A 26,690-nucleotide genomic window follows, 5' to 3' on the forward strand; every position below is an offset into this window, starting at 1 on the left:
CTCTCCATGTTAAGAGCTTTCGAGGTTGGGGGGAGGGGTATTCCGAAAGCCGTTCTTAACATGGGGAGGTTGGAAGTGTTTATAATATGTTGGGGTACATAGTAATTAGTTTAATTTTTTTTTTTTTCATGCTTCGGTCATAGTTTAAAATACTGATTGCTCCCTCTTATTTTGATAACAGGTGCCAAAACAACAACAAAAAAAATGGCATCTCCATTTTCAGCAATAAACTGTAGTAGTAACATTTTTAATTTATGGACAGGAAAAGAATATTTTCTTAAAAAAGAATAACCAACAATGAACACTGTTTTTTTTTTTATTATTATTATTGCTGTTGTTGTTCTTGGTTTCTGTTGTAGTAGGATCTACCTAATTAGCATACATAGAGTGTCAACCATATAAATATGGTTAGTACCGTAAAGACGGGAGAGACCCAACAAGAGACTGAGAGACACAAGATTGAGAGTCGATGACCACCTAGCCGACACCTTCTCCAGGGATGGTCTCCCCATGATTATACCAATGGACGCAATGTAAATATTTGTATATACTTTCTTGCTTTCAATATATCTGTTCTACTCTTCTGTGTTGTAGTTATTTATTCCATATGTTCAGTCGACCTTCAACATTAGTGACAAGTTTACAAAAGAACCATATAGAGAAAAATTAATAATTAAGAGCCTTCGTCAATGGGACCGGTTATTGGGGAACTTAGGCAGAAGAGGAAAAATTATTAATTAAAAGCCGCTACCATAACAAATGTGTGGAAGGAGTTGATACATGCAGAAAAAAATTCAACTATAACTTAACAACGAAAGAGTCAGAAAGTTATGATATCTAAAAGTCGTTAAAAGACGACTAAGCATTAAAGAATTGTCACTCAGAAAAAACTAGAATGTTGTTACACCAACAACGGTGACTTTAAATTGAAAAAAGTTACCTGCATCGATACACCTTAAAACTGGTTTGACTACTAAAACATGCATGGAATTAAAATATGCACAAATATGCTGTGTCAACTTTAAAAATGTAACAAACCTTTAAAAAAAATTTATTTTTTTTTGTGCAATTCTATAGTGACGAATTTACCTCTGATAATAAATCAAAGGGTTCCAGTTATATACGTGAACAGAAGTACTGTGAAAAAAGAAAACAATGAACAATTTCTTAAAAAAAAAAAAAACAGTCATAAAAACTTTTTTTTGCATTGCAAGTGAAATAATTCATACTTGCAGAAAGTTTAAAAAAAAAAAAAAAAATTTGACAAATAGACTCTTTTCACAAAATATAAAAAGTATCAAAAGTTGATTATCATGGACTTACGGATGTCAAAAGCAAGACATGCAATTTTTTTTTCCTCAACTTATATTTGTGGGTAACACAAATTAAAAGTATATTCATTGTTGCATATACATTATTATCTAAACATGGAAGAATTCGCCAAAGTGATAGAATTATTCAAATCACAACAAGAAAGTCAACAGTGTCAAAATGAACAGTTGGCCATATTAATAAGGGAACAACAGATAATGGAGCAAAAATTTCAAGAAAAACAAGATGAACGACTAGAAAAACAGGAAGAACAGCTCGCATTCCTACAGTTACAGAACGAAAAATATCATAAAACATTCCAAAAAGAACAAAGGGAATTTCAAACTGAATTACACAAAGAAGCAATGTCGAGGTCCAAAGAAATGCAGAACAAACATTCTGAAATTCAAAGATTAACCCTGAAGAAAATAAACAACAATTAGGCAAATGAAGGAAATTCTACATATTCTAATAAACCAAATTTAATTTGCTGGAAACTTTCAACTACATACCAGATGAAGAGAAAATGTTTGAATCGTATTATGAGGATATTTTCGTCACAGACTGTGAAAGCTGGTCGAACAGTCAGTCAAGAAAACTTGAACATAAATCTAAAACGTAACCGATATTAAAAATTTACACTGATGGACATATTCATATAAAGTATACAAATGGGACCTTCGATGAAAATCATCATTCCACATATGAAGCCATTTGAAATCCAAAGGGGACTCCAAAGCTTGAGAGGAGGGGGGGTGATAGGATAGTATACATGGAGTGTCAACTATATAAATATGGTTGGTACCGTAAAGACAGGAGAGACTCAGACACGGGATCGAGAATCGATGACCACCCAGCCAACACTTTCTCCAGGGATGGTCTGCCCATGACTATACCAATGGATGTTATGCAAATATTTGTATATACTTTCTTGCTTTTAATATATCTGTTCTACTTTACTTCTGTGTTGTAGATATTTATTCCATTTGTTCAGTCGACCTTCAACAGTTTTCGAGTCGAGAATAAAATATCTCTAAGTTAACGCTTTGTAATACAAAGATAAGTAAAGATAGAAACTGTGTCCCAATGCTATTTAATAGGGAATATATTAACTTCTTTAGTCCTAAAATTTGAAAAGAATTGGATAAAAACTTTTTATACACGAGTAGGTAAAAGTAGTGACAACATGAGAATTTTTGTGTGCCGATATGTGCACAAAAAAATCTGTAAAAATCGTTCATCAACTAAATAACAAAATATTAATTTTTTTTTTTTTTTGTTGTTGTTATTTAGAAAACATAAATTTTTCAATTATGGAAAGGAAAAGAATATTTTTTTTGAAAACTAAATTCTTTGAAAAAGAATGACCGACAATGACCATGTTTTTAGATGAGGTATAAATCACTTATCCAGTTGAGTAAAAGAAAAACTTTTATTGGGTTTGTTTTACAATCTACAGATGTATGAAAATGTGGTCCAAAAACAAATAAATGTTACCAAAGGTAAGTTAGTCTTCTACCTACCTCGATAAATTTTTGGTGTTGTAAATGTTTATTCTGGTCACAAAACAAGGAGTCAGAAAGTTATGATATCTAAAAGTCAAGTGTTACATGAGAACAAGAAAAAAATGGCCACAATGTCTCTTGAAGTCTCGACAATGACTAAAAAATAAAAATTTATATACAATAGTGGTAGAAACTCACCTGATAATGGTCACGGTAACTTGAAGCCGTTAAAATGAAATTTAATTACCCTAATTAGTTTAATGAACTTGAAAACATAATTGTAATCTGCACAAAATTTGCTTTTATTTGATATGCTACAAGCCATATTTTGTTATTTTCTTTGAATTGTGTTGTGGTAGCCATCTTCGATTTCCTAGTTGCCATCTTGGATTTTTCAATACAATTTCAATGTAATGATGGCAAATGATAATGTCCATCAGAATAATACTTCCTATGATGATAAAGCATTACTTACCATTTTCCTTAGCTGTTTTTATGATGTTTCTACTTAAAGCCATTAAAATGAAACTGAAATATGCTAATTAGTCTGTAAGTTACCAAGTCAGAAGACTAAATAACGCGAACTGAATCTTCATGGTATTATGATAATATGTTATGAATTTCATCATAATATCTTAAAAAGATCTGAAGATACAACTTTTTAAAAATGGGTTAGCCTGTAAATTGTGCAAATTTCCTACCATTTTCAGTCACAAGTTTATATGCATTTGAATAGGACTGACTTAAGGCAAAATGTCCAGTGAACCACACATTTTTTGATACTTTGAATAGTCATAACTCCAGTTGTAATGGGCCGATTTTAAAAAACTAAAGATATTATTTCTTTGTTTTTTACACTCTTTTTACTAATGCTTGATTTCAATCTAAAGAAAAAATGGTGTGGTATTGCTACTATAAGTCTGTGGAATGAATGCTGCCTTTGAGCAATGGCAGCAACACAATTAGAGGTGACCCTTTGTGGAGAGTGTGGTTTGCTAAATAACTTCCATGTAGGAACATGCGCTTTAATCGCTGCTTTGAATCATTCAGTAGCCTCTTTGTACACTGGAAAACACTAAAAAATTGGATTAAAATCAGGATACACATTTGTACATATTGTAAATATACCTTTTCTTTAATACACTTATTATTGCGTTATCTTGTTGTTTGCGTCTTCATTGTATTTCCTTACTAATTATTGTTCAACCTTGCAACCACAACAGTTGGCGACGAGATATGAAGCGTCAAATATAAGAGTTTGACGAAGAACTATTAAAAAAAAAAAAAAAAAAAAAAGTACAACACAAAGGTTGACCATTTTTTTTAAGGAATGCAAAGTGTTGACGAGCAAACGGATTTTACGTTAAAGAGAAGTTTCAACTCAAGTGAAAAAAAAAAACTCTAACGTGGCAAAAGCGACAATTTACGCCGTTTTCTGGAAATCCGACTTGCAAACGAATGTAAAAGTGAATTTTTGTTTGTCGCTACACAACAAATCTTACTAAAGGACCAACTTGCAAACGAAAAGCGAACTTTGTTCTGTCGCAAAAACGACAGATCAGACCCGTATTACGAAAAGCAAGGAAGTAACCTACGAAAAAAGTTCACCAGTGGATTCTAATTACTGTTCTCCGTTAACAAAACAACAACTAAAGGACTTTTTAATTAATGTTTTGGTTGACGTCGGTACTAAAAGGAAATACCACAGCTAAAACTAAAATTCAAGGAAAGGATTTTTTTTTTCTTGAAGTTGTCACTGAATAACGGATAATACAGTAAAACGTCATGGAAAAAAAAAAGGTAATCTCAATTTAAGAGGTATTTTAATTACTAAAATACTAGAGAAAAAAAAACTCAAAGAACTAAATGTACTGCATACATTTATTCAATTGTGACTCGAAAAAAAAAAAACCCCAAACTTTTATTTTGTGGAAAGAGTTACTTATTAGTAAGTGCCTAAAAACGGAAAGTCAATTCCATTTCGTGATTCCAGATAAACCTGTTTTATTTTTTTTTGCAGCGTGACTCGCAAAAAGAATATATTATTGCAAGCAGCGATATTATTATTGAAAACAGGAGCTTACAGCAATTTGCTTTTTTGTTGTAACCCAAACCGGTGTATATGGTACATGGTACAATATTTTTTTTAACTACACACTAAAAAAAACAAAAAACAAAAAAAAAACATGGAAGACTTATCAAAAATGTTCATGCAATTTTTACAAGCACAGGCTGAGCGGGATGAACGCAGACAAGCTACACAAAACGAGCTTTTGCAAACACAAGCTACACAAAACGAGCTTTTGCAAACACAAATACAGGCACAGGCTGACCGCGAGGAAAAAAGAGAGGACAGATTATTGAAATGGCACCAGGAACAAGAAGGAAAGCAGAAAATGGCGCAATTAAAGCAGAAAAAACTGCAATTGGAACAGGAAGAAAGGCATAAGAAACTACAATTGGAATATGAAGAAAGACAAGATGAACGTTTTGTTAAAACACTGGAACTACTAAAGAGTAATCGAGAAAATGTCGATAGTGTTAATTTCTCCCATACAACTATTTTTAATAGCATGGACACATTTCATTATGTGCCTGAGGAAGAGAAGAATTTTGAAGCATACTACACAAGATACGAGGATGTTTTTCAACTGGACTGTAAAAATTGGCCAAATAGTCAGAAAGTGAGCCTCTTACTCAGAAAATTGGGTACATCAGAACACAGCAAATTCGTAGATTACATATTACCTAAAAAAACTGCGGAATTAGAGTTCATGGAAGCTGTAAAATTACTAAAAGAATTATTTAATCCAAATATATCTCTTTTTCATAAAAGATGGCTGTGCATGAATCTAAGAAAGATGGACAACCAAGATTATTTGACATACGCATCAGTTGTCAATAAAAACTGCGATAATTTTAAGCTTGCAGAACTAACGGTAGAAGATTTTAAATGTCTAATCTTCGCTCAAGGGTTAGTTTCCACGAAAAATGCAGAAATACGCAGACGAGTGTTGTCTAAGCTGGAATCTGAGCAAGATTTAACCCTCCAGAAACTAGCAGAGGACTGTGAAAGGGCCATTACACTAAAAAAGGATTCAAAAAATATAGAAGAATCCGGAGTGGCATATGTAAGAAAAGTTAGAAAACCGTACGCACAAACCAAGAACTTTACAAAGAAAAGCAATGGAACGGGATATTCCAAAGATAATAACCATAAATATAGTACAGAATATAACAAGCCTCTTCCTAGATATAACTGTAAGAGATGTGCAGAAAAGCATTGGGAATCAGATTGTCCTTATAAGAAGAAAAAATGCTACATTTGTAAGAAGGTGGGACACAAAAGCGATTGCTGCAGATATAAAGATTACACCAGAAAGAGAGTACAGCAAACAAAATCAAATACAAAATTAGACAAAGGTCGGCAAAAATACGTAAAAGTGGAAATATTTAAAACATCAATAAAGTTACAACTCGACTCCGGCGTTTCTATAATAAACCTGAATACGTGGAAAAAGTTGGGAAAACCGGCCTTGATGAAAACTAGTAAAGCAGCCCGGACGGTAACTGGTGGGGGTATAAAATTTGAAGGAGAAGTTGTCCTCCCGATAAAATTGAAAGGGATTTCGAAGAAATTAAAAATATTCGTACTAAAAAATAGTGAAAATCTGTTTGGAATAGATTTAATTGAGAAATTCGGACTATGGGATAAGCCAATCAATACATTCTGTAAAAAATTAGAATGTACTTCAACAACAGTAAATATAAAAGACGATTTAAAAGAATTATTTCCTGAGGCATTCACGACTAACTTAGGTCGCTGCAATAAATTCAAGGCCTCGTTTGAACTTAAAGAAAACGCCAGCCCAATTTTTAGAAAAAAGCGAAATGTTCCGTTCGCTGGGTTGGAAAAGATTGATAAAGAATTAAATAGATTGGAACAGACGGGAATTCTATCAAAAATAGAACACAGCGAGTGGGCAGCCCCCACCGTATACGTAAAGAAAAAGAATGACGAAGTTAGAGTGTGCGCAGACTTTTCGACCGGGGTCAACTCCCTATTAAAAGATCACCATTACCCCCTACCAAGCCCAGAGGAAATATTCACGAAGTTGAATGGGGGTAATATCTTCTCCAAGATAGACTTGAGCGACGCGTATTTGCAAATACCGGTCGAGGAGAATTGCTCAAAAATACTATGCATCAATACGCATAAGGGATTATACAAATACAACCGATTGCCTTTTGGCATCAAAGTAGCGCCTGCTATCTTTCAGCAAGCGATGGACACCATGCTAAGTGGTATTGAGTGCGCATGTGCATACCTGGACGACATTGTTGTCAGGAGCAAATCCCTAGAAGAACATAAGGAACATTTGAAACAAGTATTTACTCGAATACAAGAATTCGGCTTTAAAGTAAAAGAAAGTAAATGTGACTTTTGTATGAGCGAGATTAAGTATCTTGGACACATAATAAACAAACATGGATGACGTCCAGACCCAGACAGATCTGCGGCAATAAAAAATATGCCAGCACCCGATAATGTAACAACCTTGCAGAGTTTCTTAGGACTCGCAAATTATTACCAATCTTTTATTGAAGGAATGCATAACTTGCGAGCCCCCTTAAATAATCTGCTTAAAAAGGATACATCGTGGAACTGGACGCAAGAATGTCAAACCGCTTTTGACAAAATAAAGAGCGCACTAACATCCGAATTATTCTTAACGCACTTTGACACAAACTTAAAAATAGTCGTCGCTAGTGACGCTAGCTCCTACGGCTTAGGAGCATGCATTCAACATATTATGCCGGATGGGTCTAGAAAACCAATAGCGCACGCTTCGAGAACGCTGATACCAGCCGAAAGGGCATATTCACAAATCGAAAAAGAAGCGTTGAGCATAATCTTTGCCGTGACTAAATTTCACCAATATTTATATGGTAGACAATTCATACTTGAAACCGACCATAAACCGTTAGTCACGATCTATGGATCAAAAAAAGGATTGCCGGTATACACCGCAAATAGATTGCTGCGCTGGGGTACAATACTACTTAATTACGATTTCCAGCTACAACATCTATCATCCAAAAAGATTTGCCATGCGGATGGACTGTCAAGACTGATACCACAGAAACACAATCTGGAAGAATCAGTCATTGCAGCAATTCGGACAAATGTTGAAGTAAAAAATATGGTAGCAAATATCATTAAGTAACTTTGTCGGACATTAAAAGGGAAGCCGAGAAAGACGAATATATAAAGGACATAAAAGAGAAAATTATAACGGACACAAAGGTGCAGGAAGTTTTCTCCATATGTGACGATGTGTTACTGTACAGCGAGAGAGTGGTAATACCCAAAACATTGCAGAATAGGATGTTAAGAGATTTCCACACAGGACATCCGGGGATAAATCGAATGAAGTCGTTAATGAGAAGCTACGTGTACTGGCGTAACATGGACACTGACATAGCGACAACAATTGATAAATGTAAAGGATGCCAGTTAGCGGCAAAATCTCCACCTATAGTACACAAACCTCGGCCGAAAACCGACCAACCATGGTTGAGAATCCACATGGACTTCGCTGGTCCAGTAGGTGAAAACTATTATTTAATTGTAGTGGATAGTTTCACAAAATGGCCGGAGGTAATGCGTTGCAGGAATCCAACAACGAACAACTCAATAGGGTTCCTACACGAGTTGTTTGCAAGATTCGGTGTACCAGACACACTGGTCACTAACAACGGAACGCAGTTCACATCCGCAGAGTTTAAGGAATTTTGCGACACGTTCCGAGTGAAGCACATCACGACTCCGCCGTATCATCCAAGGTCGAACGGCCTCGCGGAAAGGTTCGTGGACACGCTAAAACGAGCGTTAAAGAAATCCATTGGAACACCAACAGAAAAAGCTTTGCAACAATTCTTGCAAGTATATAGGATTACACCACATCCTAGTACACCATCAAACATATCACCAGCTGATCTAATGTTTGCCAGAAAGGTAAAATCAGCGTTTGACAAACTATTGCCAAGGCAGGCAATTATCCGAAACACTACACACACGAAAAGAAAGAAATATAACTCGGGAGATCGAGTATATTTTAAGTGCTACAGAAATAACACATCTTACTGGGAATGTGGAGTAGTGGATAAACGCATTGGTGATTGTACATACATGATTAAAGGTCCACAGAATATACATAAAAGGCACCTAAATCAGATAAAAAAACGTCATATCCAAGATGATGATGATACGACAACAGTCGAAGAGGAGGACACCATAGATGTCATATACGAATCTTTTAATTTGGAACCGCCTCAAAATGCACCTGGACCCCGAAGATCAGGTAGGAAAAGAAAAGTGAATGAACCATTAATGGTAAACCTAAAAAGAAAAAGATATTGAAATCTGTGTGACTTCAAATCTTGGGAGGGGGGTGTTGTGGTGGCAACCACTTATTTGCATATGCGAATAACATAACACTATAAATGGCAAGCCTAGGTTGGCCTTGGTGTGTCTTACTCAAATGCCACCAGAAGTGACGCCGAAGAGCGTACATGTCCTCCCACCAAGACTCTCTGACTCGACACCGTCATTTGTACATATTGTAAATATACCTTTTCTTTAATACACTTATTATTGCGTTATCTTGTTGTTTGCGTCTTCATTGTATTTCCTTACTAATTATTGTTCAACCTTGCAACCACAACAGTTATTTAGCTGTTTAATATTCATTTAAGAATTGGAAATTTTATTTTGTAATTTCATTTAATAAAGCAAAACAAGCAAAAAGTTGTAATAGCAGCCAGGCACTTACCAAATGTCAAGTTAAATTAGCAGTTACTGAGTTAATGTGGCAAAGCTATCTGATGGCATTGATAAAATGTTTTGAATAGGAAAGAGAAAAGTATTTAATTGGTCGATCAATCAGTTAATCAATAAAGTGGTTGATTACCTGCTGATTAATACGTGAACCCTGGGTTGCTAGACCATAATGTTTGAAGCTAAATTTTTCAGGAAAAAAGGTTAAACTAGACCCAAAAAAGCTGGTTTAATTTTTAGAAAAACAAATCTAAACAGAAAAAGTCAAATAAATATGGAATTTTTTTGCTTATTATAAGATTCAGATTATATTGCTAATAGTTCCATATGAAATTGAAATCCAGAGCTTTTAATATATGCTTTTGAGGAGATATTTTCTTTTTTTTTTTAGATACACTTGTGCTTAAGAACATTAATAACACATTCTACAGTTTATACATTAATTTTTAAAGCATATCAGACGACTTTAACAAATATTTGAAAATGTTATATTTACAGAATTGTTAATAAATTTATAGATGAAAACCTTCAGCTAAATGTCACTATTCTTTTTTAGGCAATTATATGTTAGAAAAAACAAATATTTCAATATTTAGTTTTACATATAAATTTAATACTCATTTTTGACCAATTGTCTATGTGAATAGCATTTAAGAGTATATAACCAGATTTTTTTTTTAGCTAACAGTCATTCATACAGGATGTCAGATGAATTTTTACTCATGCCTATTTATACTAGGAAGTCTTCTTTAGAGGATACTATTCTTTCCTAAAATTGTTATTTTCTTTTCTTTCATTCTTGACAATAGTCTATTAACTACTTTAAATTTTCAATTTAAATACAGAATGCTCTCTTCACTCTACATCTGTTTTGGTGTTGTTTGCATCAGTTATTATTTATGTTTGTTTGTATTATCCTTATTCAAAAATTCACAATTTCTTTATAGACAGTATAACCCTGATATAAGAAACCCGAATACAAGAAAGATTTTTCTGGTCCCAAATTAGAGTCTGTGTAATCCGGATATAAGAGTGCTGTACGGCCCTGGAGGAAAAATCTCATATTCAGGTTGCACTGTATATTTTTCATTCTATGAATGAATGGAAACCACAAAATATAATAATAAAAATATTCTTTAACAAGCTTCCAAATAAATTTTCTAACAGATTAAAAATCTAAGCTATCTTTTTTTTTTGATGTTTGAATTCCAAATTTTTTTTTGGTTACCAAAATAAACAAATAACAGAACACAGAGCAATCTCCAGGTTCAATGTGATCAGTCTTTAATTTTTCTTATTCAATTTTCTTGGAAATTTTCTGCTTCATATGCTTCATGTAAGAAAAAAAAAAAAAAAAAAAAATTGTCTCCAGGTGAAATGCTTAACTCTTCATTTTTCCTGTTCAATTATATTATTGTAATGGGTTTATGCAGACAACAATGAAACAAAATACTCTATAGAATAAAAGAATTACCACTATGTTGCCTTCGGAGACAATAACACAATCACTAATCTTTTCTATTATACTTAAAAACTTAATTCATTCTTCATTAACTCTTTTTTCCCCCGCATTTTATCTTTTTTTGCATAAAAAGAAAATTTTTGTTCCCAGTCAACATTGTTTTCTGTAATCTGCTTTGGTTGGTCGATCTCCCTTTGTTGCATCACTACAAATCAACAATTGTTTACACACATTAAAATGTGTTAAAATGGCAACAGGTGTTGAGAGACTGTTTCACTAATTGACACAGACGTAATCCAACTACTTTTCTTTTCTGCAAGAATTAGTTTTAATAGAAATATGGTTTAATATTATTTCAAGGTTATGAGGGTTTTTGGAAGCCTAAAACGACATTTTTTTAATATTTAATATTTTATTCATATTTCAAGTAATCCTTAAATAAAAAAAAAAAATAAAATAAAAAAACAGCGTTTTTATGCTTCAGAAAACCCTTATAACCTTGAAATTACTATTCTGGAAGCATATATGAACATCCTTACATTATGTATTTGTTATTATTACTGTTATTGTTACTTTAATTATTTTATTATTATTTGAATAATAAAGCTTTCTTTTGAAAAGACAGAGTGTGAGTTTAGGGATAGCCATTATCAATTCATAATAAAAACAGGTCATTCCATGTGACAATACAAAATAAATATATAAAGGAAAAAATTACTGTCTTCTGTGTTATGATAAAATTATAAGTATATTTAAAGTGTTGTTTTTTTGTTTTTTTTTACTTGGGAGTCACCACTTATCAAGGCTTGAAGGCCACGAGAATGAATGTATGGTGGTAGTTTAGTAATCATTAATGGTGTAAATTAGGTAAATTTGATTATTTATCGGGATGGCTAAACAAGAACTTTTACACTGGATATGAAGGCTACCATGCTGTATTCAATAGAGAAGCAAACAAGTGGAACAGTATTCCATAGACGGGCAGTTCTGGAACAGAAGCGTTTAGATTTAGGCACAGATAGAGAATGGGGGAAATTGTATATAGTAGTTGTAGCTAGTCAAGTGTTTTTGTGAAAGTTTGGCAAGTAGTTCAGTCAAGCATTTGCCATGAAAATAATAACAAATCAGAGACAGGCTCCCAACATATCTTCTGCAGAAAAGAGATTGCATCACATACTAGGTGATGAATAAAAGAGGGCATCACCTACTAGGTTTCAAAGCCGGTTTTGAACTATATCAAGGCTGGATAGGGTGTGCCAAGCAGCTCCTGCCCAGATGTAGCAACAGAACTTCATTTTAGGGCGTACTTGCCTCTTATACAGAGAGAGGATTACATTGGTAGTAAGATACCTACTAGAGCAGTAGAGTGATCCAACCATTTTTCTAGCGCTCTTGGCAACAGATTTGATGTATGTGTTCCGGTCAGTGCCAGAAGCTTGTCAAGACATGGAGTTTTGCCAAAACAAGAACCATTCATTTCAATTGGAGTGTAATGGGGGTCAGAGCAATTATGACAAAAGGAGAGAAGCTTGGTTTTCGATGCATTGATGTTCTCAAGATGAGAAAAGAGAGAATCAGAAAAATCATTGTTGGCCTTTAAATTGTTGCCATAGATCATGATGTCATCTGCATAAATGTCTACAAATGATCTAAAAATGTGATTTGGGGAGATCACTGATGAAGATTAGGAAGAGAGTTGGGCCCAGGATAGAACCTTGAGGCACGCCAGCGTTAATACTATGAGTTTTTGATTTCTGCCTATCAACAGCTACTCTTATAGGCCTATCAGAGAGAAAGGATTTAATAATTGAAAGTACATTTCCAGCTATTCCATAGCTGGTGATCTTATGAAATAGACCTTTATGCCATATTCTATCAAAGCCTTTGATATGTCAAGAGCTATTGCTTTAGAAATGAAGCCCCTGTCAAGAGATTCACTAATCCTGTGTGATATAACAGTTAGTACATCAGCTGTAGAATCTTGTAGAATGGAAACCATATTATTGAGCAGGCTATTTTTGCTGAAATGGTTGACTACTTCTCTGCTGATCACAGATTCCAGCAACTTACTCATGATGCACAGGAGACTGATTGGTTTGTATTGAGAGGAAGATGACTGATCTCTGGAATTTTTAAATATGAAGCAGTCTGATGGAGTTTTCCAGGGTGTTGGAAAACCTTTCTTCTTAAGGCAAAGTCTATACAATCGGCAAAACTCAATTTTGCTCAATTAGCATACATTAAATGTTTTATTTTTTTATTACTATTTTTGACATTATTATTACTGCTACTATTACAAGATATGGGTGAGACATAACCATTATTCATTCACAACATGGGTTAGTAAGAAAAAAAAAATCTATGGAACCATGAAAAGTCAATTTTGTCCTAAAGCAGTAATTACTTTCTTTACAACTTGTTACAGCATATATTTTCAGAAGAAAAATTTTAGATGTTCATCTCATTAAGTTTAAACATATTTATAAAAAATATTTTATTTTTACAGTTAAATTTTCCAGCCTGTTTAGATGTATTTACCTAAAAATGGTTGAATCTTTTTAATTTTTATCTGATTTAGCAAAGTACAAAGCTATAATACTCTTATTTCTTCCAGTGTTTGTATATTTACAATCATCTCCAACCAAAAATTTATATTTTATTAAAAAATTTCCAAACTATACACATAAATACATTGCTGGGAGGAGGTTCTTTCATGAAATGATATAAATGTTTAACTGGTCAGAATTAAAAAAACAAAAAGACAACTGCTAAGCTAATATAGGCTATCATCGCAGGTATTATCACCTTCTTTTAGGGAAGTGATAGTGGTTTAGTGGTTAACGACACAAACTGACAACGTGGTTGTTCCAAGTTTAGATCCAGTTTCTTCAACAAAAATCACTTTCACTTAGGATGTTGGCAACCTTCATGTGACCTGTCCCATAAGTACTTGATATCTTTCTAGAAAGAATTCTGACTAGGAAAATATTGGGGAAACCAATGCTAACAATAGAATCTATGGATTCATGCAATATAATGATGACCTTCTTTCAGAGGAGATAGGTTTATTACATCTTGTCTGATGTGCTTTCATTCATGAGGAAGGGAATCGACAAGGAAATTCTTTGCTTTTTAGTTGTACATTAGACTATAAATTAACTTTTATTGATTTTATTACATCCACTGCATGTGCACCATTTCAGTCATTTGTTTTTAATATACTGCGGCTTTAATTTGGTTATTAGTAAAGTTAATGAAGGGTATGTACCTTTTGTTTTTATCTCCATTTCTATCAAATATTTCCTTTCTTGCAGTGTTTGCATATATTAGTTAAATCCCTTCTCACCCCAAAATTTAAAAAAATTCTTGCATAAGTATGTTGTTGCAACAGTACTATTTATAAAATAATACAAAACACTTAAATGTTCTTTATTAGTTATAAATTTAATAATTACAACACATTAGATTATATTTATAACTAATAATTATTTAAAATATTTATATAGGGTTCACATGTGGGAGCATGAATTTCATAGGTTAATTAATTTTCACAAGCAATTAGGTGTATATCAAGTGATACTGTTAAATAAATTTGCTAAAATGTATACAAATGTATAATCACCTGTGCCTGGAAAGAAATAATTTCCATATCTGTGAAATGAAACTGTCATTACTCGATCAGTTAAATAAAAAGCTTCTTGTACACCATCACCATGATGAATATCTATATCAATGTATAAAACCCTTGGATGGTACCTGAAAAGACATAAAAATATTTTGCTTTCAAATCATTTAATATTATTACTATTACATTACATTGACATCTGTTTGCAATTGCCTTGGAAGTGGGCATCTTGCTAAAAAAATATATATATATATAATACCAGTGAAGAAATACACAAGACCGATGGAAATGAACAAAAATGAGAGATTTATTTTTAACACATGTGCTCTCACGCGTAACAAATATCAGAAACAAAAATGGCCACTGTGCTACGTCACCAGTGTGTAGTCTCATAGGTAGTGTTGCCAACTGAGATTTTAAAAACCTGCTAGATCAAGGAAAATAAATCTCCAGCAAATCACTAGATTTTTAGCTTTTGTCATCTGAAATTTTCAAAAACTGCTAATTCAAAACAAAAAACTCCAAAAAAGAAAAACACCATATTTTAACTTCCTACCCTACATAAAAATATTATGACTATAGTATATTCAATGTACAAAATGTTGGTACTTATACAGTTTAGTGACGACATCAAAAAATGGAAATCTTTAAAAAAAATTTTTATTGTACGTACCTGTTATAGACTGAAGTTCTCTGAAAAAAAATTTCACTTCATTTGATCAGGTAGTTTTTTTTTTTACAGCGAAAAACAATTATTTATCACGGCTATGTCAACATGGCCATTTTGGAAATGTTATTGCAGCACCCAGGAATTCGCCAAGGGCAGGTAACTGCCGTACGTAGCAGAATACCTCCATTTTAGGCCAATCTAGCCCTTTTTTTTTTCCACCAGAATGAGAATATTTTTTTTTTTTTTTTTTTTGCGAAGACAGATGCCATTTTTGGGGTGTTTTTTTTTTTTTTTTTTAATTTGTAACAGAAGAAAATAAAAAGAATAAAATATTCTTTTTTTTATTAAATATTATCAGAAAATAGAAAATTAGAAAAAATAGAAATTCAGAAAAATTAGAAATATGCAACCGAAATTTTTGAATTAAAAAATTTTTTTTTTTTTCTGTACTTTAACCTAAATAAAAAAACAACTTATTTATTAAACTTTAATTAAACTTGGAAATACAATTAAAAATTAAATTAAAGCTAATTGAAATGTTGGTGCTAGTGCATTTATTGAAGCACGCTATGCTTAAATAGTATTTTAAAGTTTTGGGTCCTTATCCATTGGACCAAGTTCAATTATGTCGTCAAAATTATCTGCAACCGGTTGCATATATCCACTTCCACAATATTAAAATGGATACATTTCAGCTATTTACTGAAAAAGACTTTCTAGGGGGGTTTCAGCAAATTTCTGCCGCCACATAAACTCGGCCAAGTATGAATTTATCATGTGAGTATGAGTACCACACTCATGCATATTTCTTCGCTTTGCTTCTTTCCACATTCTCTCGATGTGGTTTGTGGTGGCACCTGTTATAGGGTTTACAAAATTATAACGATGGTTGACGCGCAAATGATTGTAGCCTGCGTTCCCCAGCCTATCATATGCACGCCAACAATCGGATACAATTGTTGTACCCGGCCGAATATATCTCCTTATTATCGGTAATAATGTGGCGGCGTCCCTCTTTGGTACTGCCACCAGAAAACCAGATTTTGTGGCATGCTCGTAACCACCAAATACCCACTGTTGTCGTACCATGCGGCCAACATGATTTTTTCTCCGCGAAAAAAGACTTCCGTCAATCTCCACAACTCTGCCTTCTCCTCCAAGTATTTGGGGATGCCGTAAAAAGTGTTCCACACAAATGTCCCTCACGAACATTCGCCAGTCAGCAATTGTGCTGAACGAGTCTATGAGGCATTCGCTTTTGCACCACTCATAAGTGGCTGTATTACGAGCCCATAAATACAAAAATTTAACTATGTTTTTCAAGGAGATATGCGATTTAAAAAAAAGCTCCCTTTTCTGATTGATATCTTTTTTTGCATCGGTAATTGTAGCAGACCCAAATAAACCCATCCTGGTTATCATGGGGACGAAATTTCATTTCTTGTCCGCAACGACATATTTTTGTTCCGGAAATTAAATTTTGGTACTGTAGAAAGTCAACAGCTGTGGCATTTGTGCGCAACAAATAGCATATATCCTCCAAGTTTAAACTATTAACATCCATATCAAAATCTGCTGAAAGAAAATTTGAAGTGATAAGCACGCAAAAAAAATTTCGAAGTTATCCATGCGTGTCCAACTGCGCATGTTTCGAAAATAATCTCGTAAAAAAATTCTTCAATTCTTTGCATATTCAATAGTATTCTGCTTTAAAAAAAAAAAAAAAAAAAACGGAAAAAAATTGCAGATGTGATGTGCGCATCTCATTCTGGCGGAAAAAAAAAAAAAGCTACATTGCGAAATTTGGCCTAAAATGGAGGTATTCTGCTAGGTACATTTCCAAAAATGGCCACGTTGACGTTGTCGTGATAAATAATTGTTTTTCGCTGTAAAAAAAAACAAAAAAATGACTTGATCAAATGAAGTGAAATTTTTTTTTTGGAGAACTTCAGTCTATAACAGGTACGTACAATAAATATTTTTTTTCAATATTTCCATTTTTTAATGTCGTCACTAAACTGTATAAGTACCAAAATGTTTTGTGTTTCTCACTATATATTTCTAGAATTATATTGAAATGGTTAGCTCCTCAGACGGCTTTCACATTTTATCAGCTAATTTTACTTGTTTTTCGGAGAGGGTATATTTTGTTTTGCAAGGAACAAATCATAAAATCAAACAGTGTTCATAATAAAAGTTAAATTGAAATGTATTACAAATTAAACATCACAATAATGATATACCTAAATGTTGTGTCTGTATCAATAACAACACGAACGCAGAAAGTAAAGGTAAAACAAATATATTAAGACGAGAAGATGATACATATTAACAAAGGTGCAGTTGTACTGCAGTTGGAAGACTGTCAGGCAGAGGGCGTGTTAAAGTCTTTTATGGAGCAACCGGCACATGCGTCTTGCCTATCCGGCGTTTGAACACAGCTCCCCGGTCTTGCTGACTTGATACCTTTATCTATATCTTTTCACCCATGTATACTAATTAGTAGGCGTCTCCACAACACCCCCCCCTCCCAAGATTTGAAGTCGTGTAGATTTCAATATCTTTTCCTTTTGGGGTTCATTATCATTGGGTTTATAGCCTTTCTTTTCCTTCCCGATCTCCTCGGTTCGGACATGGTCTGTGGTGGTTTAATATTAAACGTTTGTATACTATATCAATTGGATCTTTCTGTTCCTCAGGTTTGTCCTGTTCGTTGTCCTTCCTATGACGTTTTCTCAATTGATTTTGGTGTCTTTTGTGTATCCCTTTATCATGTAGACCAAGTCGCCGATACGTTTATCTACCGTACCCGACTCCCAATATGACATATTATTTTTAAAACATTTAAAATATACCTGATCACCAGGTTTAAACCTTTTACGCGATGTGTGTGTCGTTTTATATACGACTGCTTGCTTTGGTATTAATTTATCAAATGGTGATTTTATTTTTCTTGCAAACATTAATTCTGCTGGCGATAATTTTGACGGTGTATTTGGGTCCTCAGTTATCCTGTATATTTGCAAGGGCACACTTTATCGTATCTACGAACCTTTCCGCTAATCCATTTGATCTAGGATGGAACGGTGGTGTAGTTATATGGTTTACCTGAAACGATTCACAAAAATCCTTGAAAACACTTGAAGTAAATTGTGTTCCGTTATCTATGACTACAATGTCTGGTACCCCAAAATGTGCAAATATTTCATGCAGAAAACTGATTGTGTTATCTGTCGTTGGGTTTTTTACCCGCTTTACTTCCGGCCATCTGGAAAAACTATCTACTATGATTAGGTAGTATTGTCCCTCGATCGGTCCAGCAAAGTCTAGATGAATGCGTGACCATGGATGGTCAGTTTTTTTCCAAGGTTTATGAACTATCGGTGGTGCCTTAGCGGCTAACGCACAACCTTTACAGTTGTTTACTGTTAATGCAATATCCACATCCATATTACGCCAGTAAACATAACTCCTCATAAGTGTCTTCATCCTATTTATACCCAGGTGTCCTGTATGAAAATCACGTAAGATTTTTTTCTGCAAGGTTTTCGGGACAACAATGCATAAAATCTTTGAGCATTTTTCTTCTATTGGAATTTGCAAATAGGCGTCGGACAAATTTACTTTTGAAAAAAATTTTCCACCATTTAGTTTGGCAAAAATCTCTTCCGGGCTTGGTAAAGGGTAATGGTGATCTTGTAGCATATTATTTAACCCGGTTGAAAAATCTCTGCAGACTCGAATTTGTTCCAATTTCTTCTTTACGTACACCGTAGGCGCTGCCCAAACGCTAGTTTCGATTTTCGATAAAATGCCCGTTCTTTCAAGTCTGTCTAATTCGCTATCTATTTTGTCTAATCCGGCGAATGGCACGTTCCGTTTTTTCTTGGTGTTGCATCCTTTTTTAGCTCGAACGAAGCTTTAAATTTATTACATCTTCCCAGTCCCATAGTAAATATTTCTGGGAATTCGTTCTTTAGTTCATTTTTAAGATTTTCTGACGTTGTGGTGTAGCTGGTTATTTTTTTTTATAAAAAGCATTCATCGGTTTATCCCAAAGGTTGAATTTTTCAATAAAATCTGTTCCCAATAAATTCTCGCTTTCTTTAATTACAAAGATTTTCAATTTCTTCGTCGTGCCATTTAAATTAATGGGCAGGCCGACTTCTCCTTCGAATTTGATTTTGTCTTCTGTCACCGTTCTAGCACCCTTACTTGACTTTTTCAGCGTCGGTTTATCCAATTTTTTCCAAGTGCTAACGTTTATTACCGACAAATCTGCTCCAGAATCAAGTTGAAATTTTATTTGTTTGCCAAAAATATTAACCAACACATATTTTCTCAAATTGTCTTTCTCTTTGTCATTTGTTCTCATTTGGTGTACTCTATATTTTGTTCTGCAACAAATACTCTTATGTCCGACTTTGTCGCAATTGAAGCATCTGATATTTTTGTAAGGACAATCCTTTCCCCAATGTTTTTCATCACATCTTCCGCAATTATTACTTGGTCCTGATTTTCTATAGTTCCTTTGACTTGAATCGTAATTTCGTTTTCTGTAATGAGAGCTTGAGTAATTAGAGTATTTTTCTGTAATTAGAGCTGTAATTAACTCGCGTAATCTTTTGGATTTTGACGAGTCTCACACTTTCTTTGCCCTGCGTTTATGCCAGATTTTTTAATCTTCCTTATGTACGACACTCCTGCTTCTTCTATATCTCTGGAGTCTTTTTTAGTGATACTGCCCTTTGACAATCTTCTAACTTTTGCAGTGTCAGACCTTGTTCTGTCTTTAATTTTGAGAGAACGCATCTTTGGATCTCTGAATTTTTTGTAGAAACTAGCCCCTGTGCAAAATTTTAACATTTGAAGTCGTCCACCGTAAGTTCCAATAATTTAAAATTGTTGCAGTGTTTATTCACTACTGACGCATATGTCAGGTAGTCCTGCTCCTCTGTTTTCTTAAGGTTCATGCACGACCATCTCTTGTGAAAAAGAGACACGTTCGGTCCGAATAACTCCTTAAGAAGTTTTACGGTCTCAGCGAAGTCTAACTGATTCGTTCTCCTTGGCAATATGAAATCAATAAATTTGCAATGTTCACTCGGAGTAATAAACTTACTTTCTTTGCATTTGACCAACTTTCGCAATCTGTTTCAAAAATATCTTTATACCTCTTAAAGTATGCCTCAAAAGTTTTATCCTCTTCCGGTAGGTACGTGAACACATCTATGCTATTCACAATTGTTGCGTTGGAAAAAGTTGTATTGCTTTCCTGTGCAGAATTAGTCATTAATCTTTTCAACAAATCTTTTTGACCAAGTTGCATTTGCTCTATACATTTAAGAAGCCGTTCATTCTGTCTTTCGTCTCTTTCTTGTTGTTCTTTTTTCTGTAATTCGTCTCTTTCTTGTTGACGCATTTGCATTTCTGCGAATAACTTGATAAGATTCTCCATTTTGTTTTCAAATTAGTAAATCAGTCACTTTTACAATTTCGTTTCTTTAATAACTACGAACAACCGATTCCTTTTGTTACGTTATTAATTATGTACAAGAAAGAAAAAAAAAATCCCTTCTTAGCACACTGAGAAAAAAAAAATCACCTTTTCTTTCAAAACAGTCTACCTAATAAATTCACAGTATCCTAGCGAAACACTTTCTTTTTTTTTTGTGTGCACTTTGCAGAAAGGGTTACTGTAACTTTCAAGTTTTTTTCTCTCGTAGGCACTTTGAAATAAAGTGCTTGCTGTTTTGTTTTTTTCAAGTGTCCCGGGTTTTGAATTTCCTTTTCAAGTAGTCACAAAAAGAAAATCTTGGTGTTTTGCAAGTATCCAGCATTTGACAATTTCGTAGTTGCTGCGTTTTAAACATTGAATTCCAGAGTGAATTTTTTTTTCAATCTTTGACAAGTAAGTATTTCCCGAATACCACTGTTGAGTTTGATAGTGTATTTTCTCACGCGTAAATCTTTTTTTGAAATCCCGTCGCCACTGTTGTGTCTGTATCAATAACAACACGAACGCAGAAAGTAAAGGTAAAACAAATATATTAAGACGGAAAGATAATACATATTTACAAAGGTGCAGTTGTACTGCAGTTGGAAGATTGTCCGGCAGAGGGCGTGTTAAAGTCTTTTATGGAGCAACCGGCACAGGCGTCTTGCCTATCCGGCGTTCGAACACAGCTCCCCGGTCTTGCTGACTTGATACCTTTATCTATATCTTTTCACCCACATATGCTAATTAGTGGGCGTCTCCATAACACTAAATATTGAATATTTAGGAATAAATTCTCCATAAATATCGGATGAATTAATATTTACAAAATAAAATATTTTTTAAAAATCTACAAAACATAGGCACCAAATTTATATGTGAATTAATTGATAGATTTTTCATATAGGGAGATTGGGGAGCGTAGGTAAAAATGGCACAAATGTATAAAGGGGAAAAATAGCACAAGATGAAAATCTTTAAAAAGATATATAAAAGGGAAACCATTAAGTAGTTTGCCATTTTAAAAAATAAATTATATCTATATTTAAAAGCAAATGAGGACCCTTACCAATCTCCCTCCAAAATATGAGATTTTAGAATTTAAAGTGAGAGATTATTTTATCATATAAATTTATTAAAATGATCCTTTATTTCTAGGACATTCTAACCTTTTGGGACAGGGAACTTATCTTTAATATATGTCTAACCCTTAGTCTGACTCATAATGTTGTAAAATCCCAATAGCCAAAAAAAAAAAAAAAAAAATGCTTAACAGTTTTGAGTCCTAAACCGTAAAAAAGCCATAAAAATAAGGGTGTTACTTTACATTTTCATGCTCACCATTCACAATCGAGTATATTTTTATCTGCTCTGAATATTTTAAAAATGAAAAAAAATATGATTTAAATATTTTCCAATTTTTACAATATCCTTTTATTTTTCAGCTTATTTATATTATTTTTACCTTTCCCAATAAAATTAACGTTAAAGTATAATATCTGTTCAGATACGATACTTTATCTTTTCTGTCCTTGGTCAATGAAGGAGAAATCCTTTAAAACTGAAGATTAAAAAAGATGTTGCCCATATCCAGAGTGCCTCTTTTTGGGGGTAGTGGGGTTTTCACTATATTAAAAACCGACCTTTCCCATCGTAGAAAGGCAAGTAAATATTTTTTTTAACAGGTAGAAAACTTTCTGTTGTTATTGCTCACTCAATAAATGCAATAACCTTTGCTGAGGTGTTATCATATGCTGCATTTGAAAAAGGTGGTTCATGCTGACAATTAAATAGAATAATAAACGTGGAAAAAAATAAGTAAAATCATGAATGTTGGCCCTTTGAGGAAACAAGTAAATAGGAACAACAGTCATTTGTTAAAATGTAGAATAGTTAACAGTCGAGAAATTGTAAACAATAATAAAAAATCAACAAATACCTTATATCAAACGCAATAAAATTCAAGTATCTTTTATACATACTGACACAGTGTTTACATTCTTTTTATTTATTTTCTTTTAACTTTCTTTACAACAAATAACTGATTGCTTGTCGCTTAATCATTGGGGACTTCATTCTTGAAAAATTGTATAAAAAAATCTATAACTACCATTAATTCTAAATTTGGGAGTGCAACTCGAACTTAAGGTTAGTGATAGAATAAGTTATTTGTTTACAATTTTTCAGGAATTAAGACTCTTCACTCGTTAAGCGATAAGCAGCCATTTGTTTATTCTTTTTTATTTAGTGTGTAAAAAGATCTTTGAACAACATATTTCGGAATTAGTAAAAAAAACAAACTTTGTTTTAAGCATGTTAAAATTTTATAGGTCAGTTAATAGTTTAATTCTACAGCGTTTCATATAAGTTTTTTTTTTTTGCTGTTGTTTCTTGTTCTTTACAATTTTCGGCTGTGAACTTTTCTACATTTTAACCAGATGAATAAATACTTCTAAATTAAGGAGAGTGCTTAGATTGTATTTTAAACTACAGAGGCTGGAACGATCCCACCCTCACCCCCCACCCCACACACATTAAAATCTACTTGGAAAAATCGATTTTATAGGGAGTTTTAATAATGGTTAGCAAAAAAAGAAAAAAAAAAAAAAAAAAAATGGTGAAAAACAAAAAAATAATCAATGAATAATTGTTACCAAATGCTACTTTTCTACCTACATGAATGAGTTTCATTTGTTTTAACATATTTCAAGTGCTTTTCTTTATTTTTTAATCTAAAATTGTGGTGTCAAATATCTGCAGATTTTATTAAAAATTTTCCCCGCTAGATTGCAAATGAAATCTCCAGATGAAGGGGAAAAACCACTAAATTGGCAACACTGCTTGTTGGTTCTCATTCAAATCACATTGTACACATCCAAAGGGAGGTAAGAATGTTTTGATTTCATCAAAACATGTAAGGGTGTTTTTTTTTAATTAAATCATGGAATTGATTGTTCTTATATATTAATCATGCCTTCCTAGAGTACACTTCTTAGGAGCAAAGGTGATGCATCCCTCTTGGTTAAACAGTTTGCTAATTGTATTTTATCCTTACACCATCGAAATTCTTATCTGTTCAACAGTTATTGGTTCCTTGATTCCACTGATTTCAATTCTAAGTTGTTTCTTTCAGATGATTTTACAGCCCAAAGAGAGATTTGAAGTCTGTGACACATATTATAGGTAGTTTGTGTAGGTTGGGCTTACCTTATCAGCAAACGGCGTGGAAATGAAAATTATCATGTCTCTTTTCATTTTCTGAGTCTTTCTGCATAGCTCTTAGAAAATCCATAACTGGTGAGATTTCTTGAGTAATTTTCTTGGTTCAAATGTATTATTAATACAGCTGAGATTAATTCCACAGTACTTAAAAATTTCACTCTCTTCTTTTCCCACATTGAAGGCCTTTCATATTTTCTCCATGATTACCTTAAATTGCTGATCACCTGACCAAATGAAGTCATCCACATGGCAAGATAACCAGTTTTAGTAATCCAATAGAAAATTGTGGGGTCCATTTTTGACATAAGCCAATCATTCTCAATCACGAGAGATTTCACCTTGTAAGAGTGAAGAGATGCATCACTCAAACCATAAATGCATTTTTTTAGCCGCCATATTTTATTACATATTTGACTTCTTTATGTGGTGTATACCCTCTTTGTTCATAGTTTGTCTCTGGAGAAATGCAGTTTTTATATCCATAGAATGTAGCTTCCATTGATGTTGAGCTGACACTGCCATTATCAGTCTTAGAGACTCATGAACACAAGTGTATGTCCTGTATTTCTTCAAATCCCCGCCCCAACTAATGTTCTCTTGGATATTATGCCGTTTGTAGTTGATTTTAATCTCCAGACCCACTGAGTGGATATGCATTTCTGTTCAGTGTTTTTACGGCTATGTAGACATCATTCTGTTTCCAACTGTTAAGCCTTTTGATTTTTGCTTCATACAATTGAATATTCTTTACAAACATGGCATTATTATCATCAACTGGCACTTGGATGGCTACATTTTTATTAAGCTTACTGACCTGGCTTAGATAATTCCACACCTGCCAGGTCAGCTGGTTCCATAATCTTGATGTTATACCAATTTATATGTTTTCTGTTAGCCTTTCCTGCTTGGCTAATTACCTTAGTCTGGATTTGTTGTGAACTCTCCTTGTGGGTATAACATGGTGTGGCCTGGCTTTATATGGATTGCATCATCTGGTATTGTGTCATTGGTATGGTGTGAGGTTGTTGAGGTTTTGGTGTATTGCTCATCATGAGAAGTTTCCAATGCATCCAAATTGTTGGTAGGGTCAGTTTGCTTACCAGGCCCATGGTTGTTTGGTGTACCTGGCAGTAGGTCGGAGTTTCCATTTTCATTTGTAGGGTAGACCAGTCATAGTCTGCATTCATGCACTCTTACTAGTATCCCTCCATCTCAGACAAATACAACAGGTCCATCATGGTCAATTACCACAGCACACAGGTCCTCTCCATTCTTTATTATCTGGTCTTTTATAGTAGACCTTGTCACCAGCCATACAAGTATCTGGTGTGGTTTCCGGATAGCTCTCCTGATTTTTTCAGATGCTTCTGCTTTAATACAGAGTATAATGGATTTATGTGGTTTCTCACCACTTCATTGGTGGTGGTACCCTCTAGAGCTGATGGTTGATCTGTGAAAGCTGATGGAACATTTGGATTCCTTCCAAAGACTAGTTGATATGGACTATATCCACATACGTTATGTAGGGAATTTTTGGCCATTAATGCCCAACTCAAAGCTGTTTCCCAGTCAAGATTCTGTTCATCTTTGACTTTCATTAATATTTCTGTTAATGCTTGGTTATGCCTTTCAAGTAGACTGTTACTCAAGGAAGAATAAGCCGCAGTAGTAATTATGTAGATGTTTAAGTTCTCGGTCATATTTCGTACTTCAGCACTGTTAAATTCAACTCCAAGATCACTGAGAAGTCACTGTGGTGCCCCACGAATGCTTATCCAATATTTTATAAAATTCTGAACAAACATGGATGATTGCTTAGCATTTGTTATGCACCCAGCATTGAACCAATTATGTGAAGGTAACATAGGTTAAAATCCAACTGATGTAGGTCCACAGCTACAGTTTCGTTGTGATTGTTAGCCCATGAAAAACCAACAATAGGTCTGGGCAATGGTTTTGCATGTTTTCTGCATGTGTCACATTTTGAAATAACACTCTCTAATCTGCTGAGAATATTGGAGTTATCTGTACCTGCAGATTTCAAAAGTTGTTTTAGTTTTTCTGCAGATGTCCAAATTGTTGGTGCAGTTTAGTCAGCATTTTAACTTTACTGCTGTCATCCATGTTCTCATTTATCATTAATACATTTGAGATACAAGTGTCAGGGGTATCAATGCAGTAGTGGTCAGTAGATGTAAATTGTAATTCCATTGGTTTTCCAAACATCACAGCCTTATCAGAATTCAGGTGCAGAATAGTTTCCATCTTTTTGAATGAAGTTTTACTTAATAGAAGTGGTATGTATACATCAATAACTTTTACTTCTATTTTGCATCTAGTGTCACCTATTTTAGCAGCTAAAGTAACTTTCTGAAAAGAATTTATAATTTTTCCATCACCAAAATAAAAAGTTTTGTGACTCTTTGTAGACATGATATTACACTTCATATTATCTATATGTTTCAGCCATTTCTTACTGCAGATCGTCCTAATACATGCTGTATCTATAACTGCAGAATTTAATGATTCTACAACAAAAATTTCATTTTCGTAAGCG

General features: G+C 33.7%; 1 protein-coding gene across 3 annotated transcripts in view; it reads right to left on the bottom strand.

Moving 5' to 3' along the window:
• LOC145287841 (histone deacetylase 3-like) overlaps window positions 1–26,690 on the bottom strand; it is a 653,483-nt gene that overhangs the window by 122,008 nt on the left and 504,785 nt on the right. For all 3 annotated transcript variants that reach the window (XM_080135715.1, XM_080135716.1, XM_080135714.1), the window contains one exon: window positions 14,742–14,875. In XM_080135715.1, coding sequence (XP_079991841.1) covers window positions 14,742–14,875 — 134 coding nt within the window. The remainder of the gene's footprint in view (window positions 1–14,741; window positions 14,876–26,690) is intronic.

This window comes from Euprymna scolopes, chromosome 11 (assembly GCF_053919585.1).
Source record: "Euprymna scolopes isolate OS-2025 chromosome 11, ASM5391958v1, whole genome shotgun sequence".
NCBI classification, from domain to species: Eukaryota; Metazoa; Mollusca; class Cephalopoda; order Sepiida; family Sepiolidae; genus Euprymna; species Euprymna scolopes.